General features: G+C 34.7%; 1 protein-coding gene across 3 annotated transcripts in view; it reads right to left on the bottom strand.

Moving 5' to 3' along the window:
- Positions 1-16,247, bottom strand: part of AFG1L (AFG1 like ATPase) — a 60,038-nt gene that overhangs the window by 18,331 nt on the left and 25,460 nt on the right. For all 3 annotated transcript variants that reach the window (XM_039351144.1, XM_039351143.1, XM_039351146.1), the window contains exons 7-9: positions 16,036-16,094; positions 3,950-4,032; positions 16-86 (exon numbers count right to left, since the gene is read on the bottom strand). In XM_039351144.1, coding sequence (XP_039207078.1) covers positions 16-86; positions 3,950-4,032; positions 16,036-16,094 — 213 coding nt within the window. The remainder of the gene's footprint in view (positions 1-15; positions 87-3,949; positions 4,033-16,035; positions 16,095-16,247) is intronic.

Below are 16,247 nucleotides of genomic sequence, written 5' to 3'. Positions count from 1 at the left end.
AATTAACTTACGTACAATCATTTTGTTTTTGAGCCAGCTCATCAAACAACTTATCCATGACAGCCTCCACATCAGCTTCACTTGTGCTACAGTGAAAAGAATAATAGAATATGAAATTAATAACACTTGAAGCCAACATCAAACAGCTGCCTGAGCTTGCTTAGCTTTCTGCCCATATGAGAGAGAGAGAGACAGAGAGAGAGACAGAGAGAGAGAGAACGAACAGGATGTTATATTGTAAATACAAACATTAGATTTAGAATTCACTTAAAAAGCAGAGAACATTAACTCTCAGGTAGATAATTTCATTTTATTTACATTCATTGAAAGACTTCTACATTTCAAGCCGTCTCCATTAATATGACAATGCAAGCAAGGCCATCCATGCTGTAAATGCACACAATGAGACAGGCAGAGTTCTGTCTCTATCTTACAAAAAAGGTAAAAGCTGACTGATATCTGAGGGGGAATCCTTTGGAATTAGGTGTATTCATAACACACACAGCACTTGAAATAGATTGGAGTAAAACCGATCTCTCTTCTGTTAGCTACTGGAGTCCAGAATCAAGATTACAACCATAAGACATTTTAGAACAGGGGTCCCCAACCCCTGTCCATGGACTGATACCGGGCCATGCATGCCAGCAAACAGTTTGCACAAACAAGCAAAGCTCCATCCACGGGATGCAGGCAGCACACAAAACCATGCACCCTCCAGTCCGCGGGAAAAACCTCTCTCCACGAAACCGGTCCCTGGTGCCCAAAAGGTAGGGGACCTCTGTTTTAGAATATTTACAACTCTTCTGAATATAATTTAGTTGATATATTCAAGGAGTTTATCAAAAGAAGTCTTTTTACTTTTAACCAAAACTCACCCAATATTTACAGTTCCTTTTACCAATTAAAAAAATAAATTATGCAATACTTGGCTTAAAATTTAAAATGTGCTCAAAATTTAGAATGTAAAAGCAGTTGCTGAAATTTCCAAGCCAGATTTCTTATCAGATGTCTCTGGGACATCCATTGGTAGAACAAGAAGTTGTGTTTTAACCTTGCCATTATACAAACTTAAGACAGCTGTCCCTAGCTGGATTACCCTTTTTGATAAAAGACAATAAATTGCCATGTCAGTGTATATACTATTATATCCTTGTATTTTTCACTTCCTGGAAGTAGAGAAGTATTCACTTCACGGGAAATTTTGATTTCCTCAACTGTCTATGAGGGGTCTTTGGTCTCCAAGGACTGGACACAACCACAGCCTGGAGTTTTTGAGGATGTGCTGATGTCTAGAGTCCACCCCCCCCAATCTCCTAAGCGTCAACTCTACAAAAGATCATGGCTGCAGCCATTTTCCTTCTCATTTTAGGTTGCCACCTAGAATGGAGGGAGGGGGGTTGCCCAGGTGCTTCGCTAGTCAAAATAATATTTTGTCCCTTGGGAACCAAGGTTATCGGCTGCTCCCGAGACTAGGGACTGGGAATTTCATAAAAAGCCCGCCAAACAATCATATTGGGGAATGTACTTGCTTACATAGCTTTTATGGGTGGGACATTTAACTTTGTATTGGAAAATTGTTGCTTGTGATTGTCTGGATTTGTTTTCTCATTTTGTCTCTCATAGTTGAGGTCTACCTGTGATGACAATTACAGGCCTCTCTCATCTTTTTAAGTGGGAGAACTTGCACAATTGGTGGCTGACTACATACTTTTTTGCCCCACTGTGTGTGTGTGTGTGTGTGTGTGTGTGTGTGTGTGTATACTATAAAATAATATGCCATCTTGAGTTATTTGTAAAAATAATAAAGGCAGGATACAAGTAAATATATAAATAAATCCCAACTTCACTCCCTCATACACTGCCACTTAGAAAAGGGTAGAAGAGAACAATTTTCTTCTTTTCTCTTCATCCTTAGATGGCAAAATATCTTGGCCGCTCCCTGATAACCAATACTCAGAGGTATAATATTTATTTCTTTCATTAGATTTCCATTTCATCCTCCTTCAGGTGTTCATGCAGCATATATATGATGCTCCCTCCTTCATTTTTCTCAAAAGCAAAAATCTAATCACATTGACTGTTGAAAAAGGAAGTGAAAGTCATCCAGTGGCCTCTACTGTTGAGGATAAACTGGACTGTGTATATCCCTTGTCTTAGTGCAACACCTTAGTCATTTGTCACATTGGTTCCTAGATGTTAAGAATGGCATCACCTTCATGATTCCTTACTATTGCAATTTTTCATGCCCGCACAAATTATGCTTGGTGACAACTATTACGTATTAGGCTGATAATGATAACAATCATGCTTGCTGGGAATTGTAATCCCAACATATCTGGGACAAAATACACATAAGAAACATGTTAAAAGTGCGACATTAAAATTAGCTTCCTATAATTCTTGCATAAGAATTGGCACGCAATGCCGTTTCATCGTATTCTAATATATACTACACTGTAGTAAGATATAATCTAGCCTCAGCATATCTTAAAATGACTCCTTCCAAAAATATGCTGTGGGAAATCCATTGGCGGGTTAGATGGTAATACAGTTCGTTTAGTGACTGTTTGAAGTTACAACGGCACTGAAAAAAGTGACTTATGATCGTTTTTCACACTTATGACCATTGCAGCATCCCTATGTTCATGTGATCAAAATTCAGATGCTTGGCAACTGACTCCTATTTATGACGTTGAGAACCACTGCCATGACCTCCTAGAGCAGTGGTTCTCAACCTTTCTAATGCTGCGACCCCATAATACAGTTCCCCATGTTGTGGTGACCCCAACCACTTATACATCACCGGGTGCCAGGGGTGTGGCCAAAGGGGGAAAAAATGGCGAACAGCCTTGTTTGGCGACCCCCGTGAAATGGTTGTTCGACCCCAAATGGGGTCCTGACTCACAGGTTGAGAACCACTGTCCTAGAGTAATATGATCACTTTTGCAACTTTCTGACAAAGTCAATCGGTAAACCAGATTCATTTAACAACCATTTTACTAACTTAACGATCACAGTGATTCACTTAGTAACTATGGCAAGAAAAGTTCTAAATGGGGCAAAATTCACTTAACAACTGTCTCGCTTTGCAACACAAATTTTGGGCTCAATTATGGTCATAAGTCAAGGACTACCTGTATTAAAGATACTTATTTGTTGCTCACCAAAAATATAGATTTGTAGAATATTTAAATAGTAGTATAGATAGTCCAAAGGAAAGAATAAAGAGTTGGAGAACAACTTTTTGCTAGTGGAGAACAATTTTTTTAAATCCTTAAAAGTCATATAAAACAATACCATAATAAAAGCCAGAAGAAGATTGATTTTTGTATTGACTTGATTAAAACCACTTTCCGTTTTAGATGTTGGAACAACTTTATATCACATATACTTGTATTCCCAAATTGCTCTGAGGGTAAACTATCATTAGGGAAACAGAAATCAGAGCTATACAGATAAATTGTACTGATGGTTGTATTATAGCTTCATTTTTATCATTATCAGAAATACAGAATTCTGAAGTCAATCAACACTCTAGATACAAGAGGATCATCTGTCAAAATAAGACAAAGTTTTGAATCCACAAATGTTAACACCAAATAGTAAATGAGTCCCTATTTGTATAAATAATTACTTTACTACAATAAGGATGCTCGTTTATTTACCAGGGAATTGAACACTCTTTGCAAGAGGATATTCATTGCTTTATAACCATCTGTCACTTCCATTCTGCAAGCACCACACCTCCCCCCCTTCTAATTAGTCTTAATTCAGTCACACATTTGAAAAAGATGTTATTGGAGATACTGGAAATATCTGATGGTATGAGCAATGTCTTTAGGGTTTATAGCAGTTCCCTATAGGATCAACTTGGTTCCCTTTTCTTCCCCGTCTATAAGTTGCTGTGACTGTAATAAAATGCACCGAGTCAGTCTTAGTTTCTACCTACAGGTAATAAAGCTTTCCTGCAGCAGGCAGTGCGCGCTTCCTGTAGTCTATTCCAGAATCCAGTTGGATGGTGTTGCAGTGTTTCTGAGCAGAGAAACAAAAGAAAGGTGGCATTACTTCTCTTAATCAGATGCTGCAGATGTTACTTTGCGTTTGTTGTTCTCCCAACAAAAATAAGCATTTATGTAACATTACTGGCAAAGAAAAGCGCATCCGAGGCAATAACCTGTATAAATGAAACTTGCCTGTCAGAAACTTGCTCACAAAAGCATATATGGAATTCATATGCTTTTTAAAATAACAGCCGACACCGAGGTTCTACTACATTTATTATCAAAACAATAAAAGAAGTGCAGTATTAAACATTATTTTCTAAATAAAAAGGCGGGTATTTTCTTCAAAATTTTACTCAGTGCCCCAATTTGTACTTCATATATATCTTCCTGCCATCTTTTCTTTTTTTAACTATTAAAAAATAATACATCCTACAGAAATAACACATGTATTAATTTGGTCTCTCTTTGGGTAACTGACTTCTCCATCATAGGACTGATTAAAGCCTACAGGCATGATTGCATTCCATGCTCACTAATCACCATCAGGGATTCCTAATCAGCAGCTAAAGAACTTTTAACGGGAGTCTTTGTATTTTTGCCCTTAATTTTCAAAGCTACAATCCTAACAGTTGGTTTACATTAAAATCTTGACATGCTTGTATTTTGTCTGATAGTGTTAAAAGCCTATTCTCATCCCCTCAGAATTGGTAGCACAGTCAAATGGTGGAGTTGCATGTAAGTGTCAAAGAAACAATTCAGTTTCAGATATGAATTATGACTTCTTACCTCATTTAGTCTCAATGCTATGAATTATTCAACCATTCAAATGATGATGTGTCGGTTTATTACTTAGATATAGCATAGTATATTGTGTGTATCATTCAATCAATCCTTAAATTTAATTAGGATGGTAAAAAAGTTCTCTCTCACACATCAAGCATACAAAAAAAGTATTTTCTTTTGAAAGGCAAAACATATTTATAAAGCTTTCCCCTCAGCTTAAAAAAGGTAGAACTAGTGTTATATGAGTAACAAACACAGTGGTGTTTAAATTAATATTGCTAATAGTGCTATTGAACATATTTTTTTCTCTATAAAATAGCAGTGAATCTCAAGGGATTACTTATTTTAAATGTTTTGGAACTTTAGTAGAAAATGAATTTAGTTAAGTCCCATCACAGAGTCTACATTTCTGCTAACCATGCAGAAACACAAACATCTTTCAAATATATCAACAGAAAGCTTCTTCCTTTATGTTGCGATATATCAGATATAGCAGTGCTGTAATATAATGTCTTGATTCATCAAACAAACAGACTTGTTCTTGCTAGCCTCTAGATCAGGGGTATCAAACTGACGGCCTGCAGGCGGGATGCGTCACACGTAGGCCACACCCACTCCGGCTCCGCAAAGACAAAAAACATCGCGATACATCAGATGACGTGATCAAGTTTGACACCTGTGCTCTAGACTGTGTCCCAGAGACTGCAATAAATATTCCCCAAGTCATTGTTTTTCCAACTTGGCAACTCTAAATATGTGGACTTGCTGGGGGGGGGGGAATTCTGGGAATTGAAGTCTACATATCTTAAAGTTGCCAAGTTGGAAAAACACTGCTGTAGATAATCCATGGTGAAATATGGGCAGAGTCAAGTTTTCCAGAAGCGAACCAGCACATAACAGTGCTAGCATAGCACTAGCGCCTCTGCTGTATTTCTAGATAAATTCAATAATGTTTTTTATTATTAAAAAGTTTTATAAAAATTACAATATTAACCCACCCAAACCCCCCTTCTCCCTCCCCCATTTTCCAGAGCTGAATACAGGGTTACAAATATGATAATCATAATCTAACTAACACTACCAACTATATAAATAACCAAATCCATAATGCACTTTAACTCCCCTTTAACATAAATATAAGCAAATTAAAAGTGAACATAATAATAATGAGAACATAAACAAATTAATATCCTAATTATTAAATAATACAGTCCCCAAATAGTTAAACAATACTAATACTAAAAATAATAATAATTTCATAATACTCTAAAATTCACTCGTAAGCTAAATTAAACTTTTTAGTCCCATATTTATTCTGAATATAATTTATCCATCTTCTCCAGACCGAAATGTATCTTTCTTGTGAACAATCCTTCAAATAAGCAGAAATCTTAGCCATTTCTGCTAAATTTGACACTTTAATCATCCATTCTTCTATAGTAGGCAAGCAATACTTCTTCCAATATTGCCCTACTAATAACCTTGCAACTGTTATCAAATTCAACATCAAATTAATTTCTTTAACATCACAATCTGTAATAACACCCAATAAAAATAATTGTGGGGTAAACTTTATCTTTATCTTAAAAATCTGTTGAATGTTCCACCAGATCTTAATCCAAAAGGCTTTTATATTTCTACAAGTCCACCATATATGAAAATAAGTGGCTTCCAAATTACCACATCTCCAACATTTGGGCTGTAAATTAGGATACATACAAGACAACTTTTTAGGATCCAGATGCCATCTATAAAAACATTTTATAAAAATTTTATCTTAAATTTTGTGCCTGGGTAAATTTTACATTTCTAACCCAAATTACCTCCCATGTATCCAATAGAATTGGTTCTTGAATATTTTGAGCCCACTTTACCATACAATCTTTAACTAATTCCGTTTCCGAATCCATTTCTATTAAAACATTATAAATTCTCTTTATATGCGCTTGATTTTGATCTTTAATGTTTTACCAAATTCTCATCCATTAAAGTAATACCAACTTTTTGATCTAACTTCCACCTAACCAACAATTGATTATACTGAAACCAAGATTGTACCATATTTTCTTGCTTTAGTTCAACTAACAATTTTAATTGCCAATCACTGCCTACCAATCTAAGTAATTCTTTATAAGAAAACCTATCCAAGTTCACACCCCTGGATACTCCCTCTATCGCGTGTCCAGGAATCCCCCAGATTGGTATTTTATAATTTAACCTATAATAATACTTCTTCCAGACACGCAATAAAGCACTTCTTAAAATATGGGATTTAAAAACCTGATCTACTTTTTTATCATAAATTAAATATGCATGCCATCCATATAGTAAATCCCATCCCTCAAGAGAAAGTATATTTATACTTGTTAAATTAAGCCAATCACTAATCAATGTTAAAGCCACCGCATCATAATATAATTTCAAATTAGGCGCCTTAAGTCCGCCTCTTTCCTGTACATCTTGTATAATCTTGAACTTAACTCTTGGTTTCTTGCCCGCCCAGATAAATTTATTAATACCCTTTTGCCATTCATCCAAATTGGCATCTTTTTTCAAAATAGGTATCATTTGAAACAAAAAAAGAAACTTTGGAAGAACATTCATTTTAACCGCTGAGATTCTCCCCAACAAAGATAATTGTAATTTTTTCCAATCATTTAAATCCTTTTGCACTTTTACCCATAATGTCTCATAATTATTTTTGTATAATTTAACATTAGAAGCTGTAATATATACTCCCAGATATTTAACCTTTGAATTCAATAATGTTTTTACAGTTTTTCAAATACCCTCCAAAGAAGACTAGAAAACTTGGTTGTCAGTGATGCTGGATTTCTAAAAGTAGTAACAGAAAGTACAGACAATGCAATAAATAAAATAAGAATTTAATTTACATCTTGCAGTACATTTTCCCATTAAATGCATACATCAGATTTGTCAAACTTCATTAAAAGAAAAGGAAAGGAAACCTAGTCCTCAACGGACATTTTTGATTGCCCTGGAGTTGTCCTAAGCTCTGATCATGAGCAATGTTAACTTGAACTTAATGCAAGATGCGAATCAACACACCAAGAAGGTTCAGAATATACACAATATGCTGGAATTAAATACCAAGGGAGATGAATAAAATTTACTGAATTTACTGCCCTGTAAGCCAACAAGTATAGTTTGGGTTTTGGTTGGGAAAACAGCATTTTGGGAGCTAATCTAAAGAAATGGCAATGCATGAAATCCTATTGATGTTGATGGGCATCTGAGGCTCCTATGGTGCCACTTCCTCTCCCTTGTCTCCACTTTACTATAGAGCAGTGGTTCTTAACCTTTCTAATGCCGTGTCCCCATAATACAGTTCCCCATGTTGTGGTGACCCCCAACCACTTATACATCACTGGGTGCCAGGGGCGTGGCCAAAGAAAAGGGGGGAAAAAATGGCGGACAGCCTTGTTTGGCGACCCCTGTGAAATGGTCGTTCGACCCCAAATGGGGTCCTGACCCACAGGTTGAGAACCACTGCTGTAGAGAAAACTATTTCCATTGAGGAGTTGCCAAACTACTCGTGATTATAGTTTGTATAATGTACCAACACTATAGATTAAAAGGATGAAAATATACAGCAAGAGAGAGCAAGACATTGGTTTCAGAAACTTTGGTAACAGTTTACATACAATACAGTAAAAGTGCTAGAAAAGACATTATGCTCAATTGTGATTCAAATCGCTATTAAATTTTAAATGCATTTGATTTTTATATTATAAAGGGCTGTTATTTAAGAAATTCTTGTCCAAATTCCCAGGATTCACTGTTGTAGCTCTAGTTATAAGGTTGTGCTCTTGAAAGTATCTTGAGTGCAATTATTTTTATATGATTTTAGAAAAGATTTAATGGGCCTTATAAAGGGTCAGCTTGATGGCTGGATTAGATCCAGAGTTCAGAGATACCTCATTTTTGCTTCAGCAACTAGATTTCTGGAACAGGGGAAATCCTGAAAAAAGTATTTTTATTAATGTTGTTTGACTGGTAAGTGACTGAAAGTTAATGGCCATATGACTGTCAAGAGATAAATTTTCCTCCGATAACCAACCATTCCCAGATTCTTAGTATAGTTTGGGGTAGAGAAAAATCCATTTATTTTGTTACTGTTCTGTTCTGACACTATACATTGTCTTGAATATGGCTTATTGTATTAAAAATAACACACAGACATTCAAATAAGCTAGTTCAAACCATATCCAATAATACTTCCTGAGTTTTAAGTATTTCTGACCAAATTGGATAAAATCCAACAAAATTCTGTTGCAAACCAAAAAGTTCCTTCTATCACTAGAATTGTTTAAATCGGGTAAGTTTTGGAATGGAGGACTGCTGAAGGAGGTGGGACTTGCAAATACTGTTCCTCCCTCTCTTTCACTAAGTAGTATATTCTGAGTAAACTATTAAGTAGGATGATTTTCACAGTGCAGTAAGACTCTGGATCCAGTTATTCCTTCCTTTTCCCTTCATGTTTTGTGCTAGCTAATCTAATCCATTCTTTGCCTCATTGTCTGTCCTTCATATCTTTTACCAATTAATATAACTCCTGAGAATCTTTCTTAATTCTTCTCTTTCTTTTGGACTTCAAATACAACTGGTGATCACACACTTCTACACATAGTGTATGCTGTGAAAAAAAGGGCTCAGCTTGAGTATATGTTGGAAGGTAAATGCATCTTTTAATCTAATCAAGAGACCAAAGATTCTGATTTATGTGATAACCAAAGTCACAGGAAAAGGATTATGTTATGCTTTGCTCATAACAAACAATAGGAGAGTAGCAATATATTGTTTCCTACTTATATGTTTGACCTTGTGATGACTGTGATGGATATAATTAAGGTAAAAGTTCTTTAAAATAAAGATCTTTCCTTTCTCAGGAGAACATACATCTCTGTAACAAAAACAGAAAAAGAAGAATCATCCAGCATTTTGTGAAATAAAAAACTTGGTCAAACTATTGTTCAATGTGCACTTAGTCTTTGTCTTCATGTTCTGATGTTGTTCAAACAGCAGACTTAAAAGAAAATAATGTCAATGAATCCTCCCAGGCACTATACATGACCTCTGGGGTAATTAGCAATCACTGAAAAGCAACAAGACTAAAATGTTCTATTCTTTATTACTGTCAGCTCTTATCTTGATCAGCATTTTAATAAAGATGGTTCGTTCCTAAGACAGTTCTATGAATCAGTCATAATTACATCCTGACACACAGTGAATAGTAAAGCAATACTAAATATCACTTCATCAACCTTTCTAACCTTTATGCAAGTATTAACAGTAAATAATTTTTACACAATCCAACAACAGAAAATCTGCATATATCTTAGCTTTGTAGAGACTCTACCCCAAGTGAATTTCCTGTGACCTATACCAGCAAAAACACAATTGGGCATAATTATTCAAGCTTCAGAGATATTCAGGTGTTGCTTTTTTCAGAATGTACAACTTCAAGTACAAAAGGCTACTTGTTCTATATAATAAGCCCTCAAAGGGTTAAATTAAACACTCGTTTCCTTTTCCTAATAACAGCAACTCTAAAGCATGGCAAGCTCATGCTGAAAAACTCATGGCATTCCTTAACGTAACTGTTTAATTCTATATTTTTGAATATCAGAAATCTAAAAAGACATCCTAAATGGATTAAATCTTTGAGCTAAGAAAGATACAGGCAAGCTGGTGATTCCATTTTCTAACTTGCAGAGTTTGATGACAAAATGAAAAAGATTCAGCCCTTTATGGCTAATTAAATCATATTAGCATTTCTTGAGATTTGCAGAAAGTTTTCAAATTGCTTGAACTATTGTTTAAACTATTGATTTATTTATTCTTTATATATTAAAATAATACGGATCTGTACAGAATGAAAAAGGTTTCTTTTACAAAAACAGTATTGTTCTCTGGAATCTCAGCTGAATACATTTAGCTTCTGAATTAAGTTTCTAATTCAAATTGGATACTTTGCTAATTGTTCCTACATAGAAGCATATCCAAGACTCTAATAGCAATTAATATATTGTCAAAAATTGTAAAATTTGCAATGTAGAAAATAAAAAGTGCAACTATAAGGTAGTTTTTTTTTTCAAGGTTTCTTGGAACTTCTTTTTGTTCAGATACAACATGTAAATCAAATCTTGATCTTTGATGGGATATTTTGAATTATCCATAAAAGCATTCACATTTTTCACACAAGAAACAAATACAAATCTATTTTCAGATTTCTTAACATTATTCAAATAAGTAGAAGTGAATATGGTCAATAGCATATGTTAGAATAAAACTGGCAGGCATTAAAAGATATAAATACAGGTATGTAAATATACTATTCTGATGTACTTCTACTTAGAATGAAATATGCTCACTAGATTTCCACTCTTTAAACCCGGATTTGCACTTTTCTGCATTAGTCGTTCCTTTCGCCGAAGTTTCAAATAGGAAGGGTGGAAAAAAAAACAAACGAAGAAAGACGTGTTGATTTTGGAAACTAGCTTTCCCACAATAAAAAAGTGATTAAGATCTATGCAAAGGCTAAGGATGGCTTATGCCTAACTCTGATGAGGTCCAGTACCTCATTACCCACAACTGAAAACTTCTGCTGCATTTTGTTTCAAGAGAATCCAAAAGTCCTTGCTGTAAAGCAGACTGGGGGGCGGGGGTGCAGGGGGGTGTGCACAGTGCATTCAGCCTTTCTGTATCACAACCATTATGAAAGAAGTATAAAACACTGCCTTTATGCTGCCAAGCCACAATGACTCCTCTTACATCAAAGCAGTTTTGCCACTTGGATTTGTTCCTTCCAAATTTATTCAAGCCAAGGGCAGGGAGACAACAATTCATACACACTAATTGTACCTAATTATCTATTCCTCTCCCCCCCCCTCAACTTTCAACCACCGTTATTTGCTATTTGGGTTTCTCACAACCTCCTCTTGCCCTGTCCATCCAGCTCCACAGTAAGCCTTTGAAGAAAACAGTTGTGGCTTTTTAGAATATTCACCATGTAAGGTTCAAACTATTCCCATTATTCTGAACGCAATTTAGCTGCTAAATTTGAAGACGTTCTCCTTAATCTGGCAAATTTCTTAACAATTCTGCATGAAGAAAATTGTCAGTGGTGTGCTTTTCTTCTCCAGGAGTTTCTCTTCTCCTGATGCTTTCTTTTCATGAGCTGAATGAAATGTTTATTGGATTAATATTCTTCTCTGTGGACCTTCCTAGAGCTTGTGATAAAGCCCTTACAAACTTTATTAACTGGCTGAGACTTTGGGGAATGGGCCGCACAGAAAAATGGGGGATCAGCTTTATTTCACATTGTACTCCAAGCAAAGAAAAGTGCCATATGCTAATTAAGCAAACACATCCCAATACCTGAAGAAAACACCATTAGGTAGCTGTTCTAAAATGTGAGTAACTTGTTTGAACCAAAGAGTTAATTTGCTGAAGGATTAAATGAGTCATTAATATTAAAATAAAAAGGGAAGAGAACGTAAGAGTTTGCTGCAATTATTTTAACATTAGGTGACCATTTGTTTTGAAAAAAATGAAGATCGGCCAAACAATGACCCGGGAAAAATAATTGGCACTAACATACGCACACAATTTACTTTTCTATAGTTTCAAAATAACTTCATTTAATCCAAATGTTTTTAAAACTGTTGCCTCGTTCTTGAATATTTAATTTGTGTCGTGGTTCTAAAAGAGACAAAACGAATAAACGCATTCGGCGTGCTCTTGATTCCCCTTCTATAGGAAACCTTTTAGAGGAGCAAATGAAAGACTTGAGTTCTAATTTTGTAGGCTAAAGCACAGATGCTTTCAAACAAAATGCTTGAGATGAGCTCACATTAAAAGCAGTCACAGAACAGGCTATGTAGTGATCGTGGATCTAAGTCATAACCGATCCCAGCATTTTATTATATTCATGAGTCTATGCCTGCATGTGTATAGACACACAGAGCCTCTTTTTTTATTATTATATTAAGCCCAGTGATTCCCAACAACGGAACTGCATTATATATCCCAAAAGTAATCCATTTAATTAATACAGAGAAAAGAGAAAGACAGAGTCTACAACTGCCACAGCTTGGGAAAGAAAGACTTCTATTGAACACTTGCTTGGCTTCTCACTAAGAAAGAAATCAAAAGGCCTAACATCTTCAGCACTGAAAAAGTCAATAGATAAGTGAAGACATCACAATATCAAAGACTTAATCCCAGGAATTCTGACTCAGGTGACAGCTTAGCAGAGGTCAGGGTGCTGACACTGACCACAAAAGCAACTTTAAACTATTCAGTGGACTGAAAGCTACTAGACTATTGCCGCCTTAGAACAGAATTAACTGACAAATCAGTTTAATCACCAGAATGACTTTTTTAAAGAAATCAGAAGAAACAAATTTGTTCAGACTTACACAGGTGGCCTGACAAAGGCAGAACACATAATCAGAAACATTTTATATTTTCTCACTGGTGCTAAAAGATGCCATTCTGCCTTTAAATGGCTCAGAATTTGCCAGGCTGTAGAAAGAACCATTCTTGACCCAACAGAATAGTAGTTAAATATACTTTATTATCGCTTACAAATTTGAGACTACAAAAATAATAATTTAATAAGGATAAAGCCAGCACTGTTGCAAACAAGCCAATAACCTAATCTAAGATTTATTCAAAGACAAGTTTCATAAAATGAAATACAACTGATTTCCAGGGAAAGTGCAGCTGCAGTACTACTACTTAAATGATGATAAGAGATTTAGAAGTTCAAGAATAGACAGAGCTCAAGTGAAATTAGGTCACTACACAGATCACAAAACATGAAATTTAAAGGAGAAAAAAACCAGAGATAGTTTCTTTGGGTCCCACAAATGAAAGATGACAATTAACATAATACGTTAACTCAGAAAAAAGATGCCCCATTGATTTCAGCAATACAAAAGTGGTTGCATGTCTGCAGACTTTAGTGTTTTCTAAGTGATTTCATGAATTTATATCATCCATAGAAATCATTTGCTGCAGATTACTTTGACTGTATGAAAAGCTATGTACTTATTTAAAAATATTATCCCTTTAATCTCTTATTTTATATGGACATGATCCAAATAAAGCATATTAAAATCTTAGTAATTTTCAAAGAAATTTTGAAATTTTCATATATATATTTATAAATATATAAATGTAATACCATTTCCTGTATAATTTTTGTATTGACCAAAATCATTGTACACATATACATACATACATACACACACACACATACATATAGAGACACACACACACACACACATATATACATATACATATATACATATACATATACATATATATATATATATATGTTTTCTGAGGTTTTTGCGGGTGTTTGTATGTAGATCTTTGGTTATTCGGGTTTTATCCCCCGTAAAATTGGAAGTGTCTTGGCGACATCCTAGAAGCACGAAGCCGAAAACACCAGCCTGAAGATGATGAATGAGACTTCGTCGAAATGTCGCCAAGACACTTCCAATTTTACGCGGGAGAAAACCCGAATAACCAAAGACCTACATACAAACACCCGCAAAAACCTCAGAAAACAAATGCATGCATGTATGTATGTATGTATGTATATGTATGTATATGTATATGTCTCTAATTATATTAAAAATACGAATCCTGGGTAAAGCCATAAGATAAAAACAAATAAGTTTGAACACCAGGATAACATTAAACCACAAACTGTTTAATACAAATGCTGAGCTTTTGTTGGCCAACACTGCCAACATCATCAGAGCATAAAAGCAAGGTTGCTGGGAGTTCTTTTATATCACTGATATAGATAAAGATATAAAGATATAAAAATATATAGATATTTCAATGATTCCTATCTCATCAAAGTTAAAATAAAAGAAGTGCATATTCAGTAATAGGCACATTACTGAATATCAGAGGTGGGGGGAAAAAAACAACAAAATTTCCCATACTGTACTGAAAGACTAGATTATTATAATAGGTACCAGCAAGCAGTAACAAAAGAATCCAATGCAAGGTCTCTTACACCTCATGAGTCCCTGTTGCGTTTACCCTGAATTTTTATGAGGCCTTATTTAAATAAATTGGAACTGAATATAGGTAGTTCTTGACTTGCAACCACTACTGAGCCCCAAATTTCCATTGTGAGGTAAGTTTTGCTTCATTTTACCTTTCTTGCCACAGTTGTTAAGTGAATCATTGCAGTTATTAAGTTAGCAACATTGTTGTTAAGTGAATCTGACTTCCCCACTGACTTTGCTTGTCAGAAGGTCTCAAAAGATGATCACATGACACCAGGATACTGCAACCGTCATAAATACATGCCAGTTGCCAAGCTTCCAGATTTTGGTCACATGACCATGGGAATATTGCAATGGTCATAAATGTTTAAAATAGTCGTAAGTCACTTGTTTCAATGCCACTGTAACTTAGAACAGTCACTAAAACAAACGGTTGTAAGTTGAGAACTAATCTGTAGCTGTTTCTGCTGTAGCCAATAAAATTTGAGAAGCCACAATCTAGCCATGCATCAAACCAACCCCACAGTTACATAATTTTTTTCCCCCTTGCTTCTTTTGCATTTAACAAGAAAACATGGATTCAGGGGACCATATTCACCATGGGAATTTTTTAAAAGGTAGTTCTCCAACAAAAAAAAATGAGAAAGCAAAAACAAAGCCACGTTAATAAAAAAAAAATGCTTCAAGGGTATTATATTACTTTTACAAGAAAGATCATCTGATGATCCCTTCAAAGGAAGAATGGCTTACTAAGTTATGGAAATACACACTGATGTCTAAATTAACATTCCCATTTTAAAAGTAATGCCCGGATTTGATATATTTATATCAAAAATGTGGATTTCTCAATGTATGAATTTATATTTTGGTTTTATAGAATATCAAACATAGAACAAATATTTAGTAAAATGGATTGAAATTATAATTCATACTGTGTGGATCAAAATTCTTGATATTTATTTTTGGTTTAAAGTTTAATAGTGATTTTTACTCTACTAAAGTGATATAATACATACATTAGTACCGGTAGTAATATTATACTTGAAAATTTTACCTCTATTATAGCTCCTCATTTATTTGTCTATATTTTACTTTTTATTCCTTCTTCTGGGTTTTTCATGCTTGCTATATATCTTCCCCAATGCTTAATAACTTTTTTTAAAATATTTTTTAAAAAAATTATTTATTACCTTTAGTACAGCAATGAATGGCACAAAGTTAACTCTCTGAAGACCATTTTTATAGAGATCTGAAAGAAAACATATTGTATTACCATTGCTGTGTCCTTTTCCCAAAATTCTGTTATTATATTGCTTATGTTCAAGAACCAAAAAGAGAAAAAATACATTATTAATTTCAGTCCTATCTAAAAATGATACAATTGAAAGCAGAAGCATTATAT

This window comes from Crotalus tigris, unplaced genomic scaffold, assembly GCF_016545835.1.
Source record: "Crotalus tigris isolate CLP2741 ecotype Arizona unplaced genomic scaffold, ASM1654583v1 scf7180000018371.15429387391:27106975, whole genome shotgun sequence".
Taxonomy (NCBI): domain Eukaryota; kingdom Metazoa; phylum Chordata; class Lepidosauria; order Squamata; family Viperidae; genus Crotalus; species Crotalus tigris.
The sequence above is the reverse complement of the archived record's forward strand: the minus strand, read 5'-3'. Positions and strand labels throughout refer to the sequence as shown.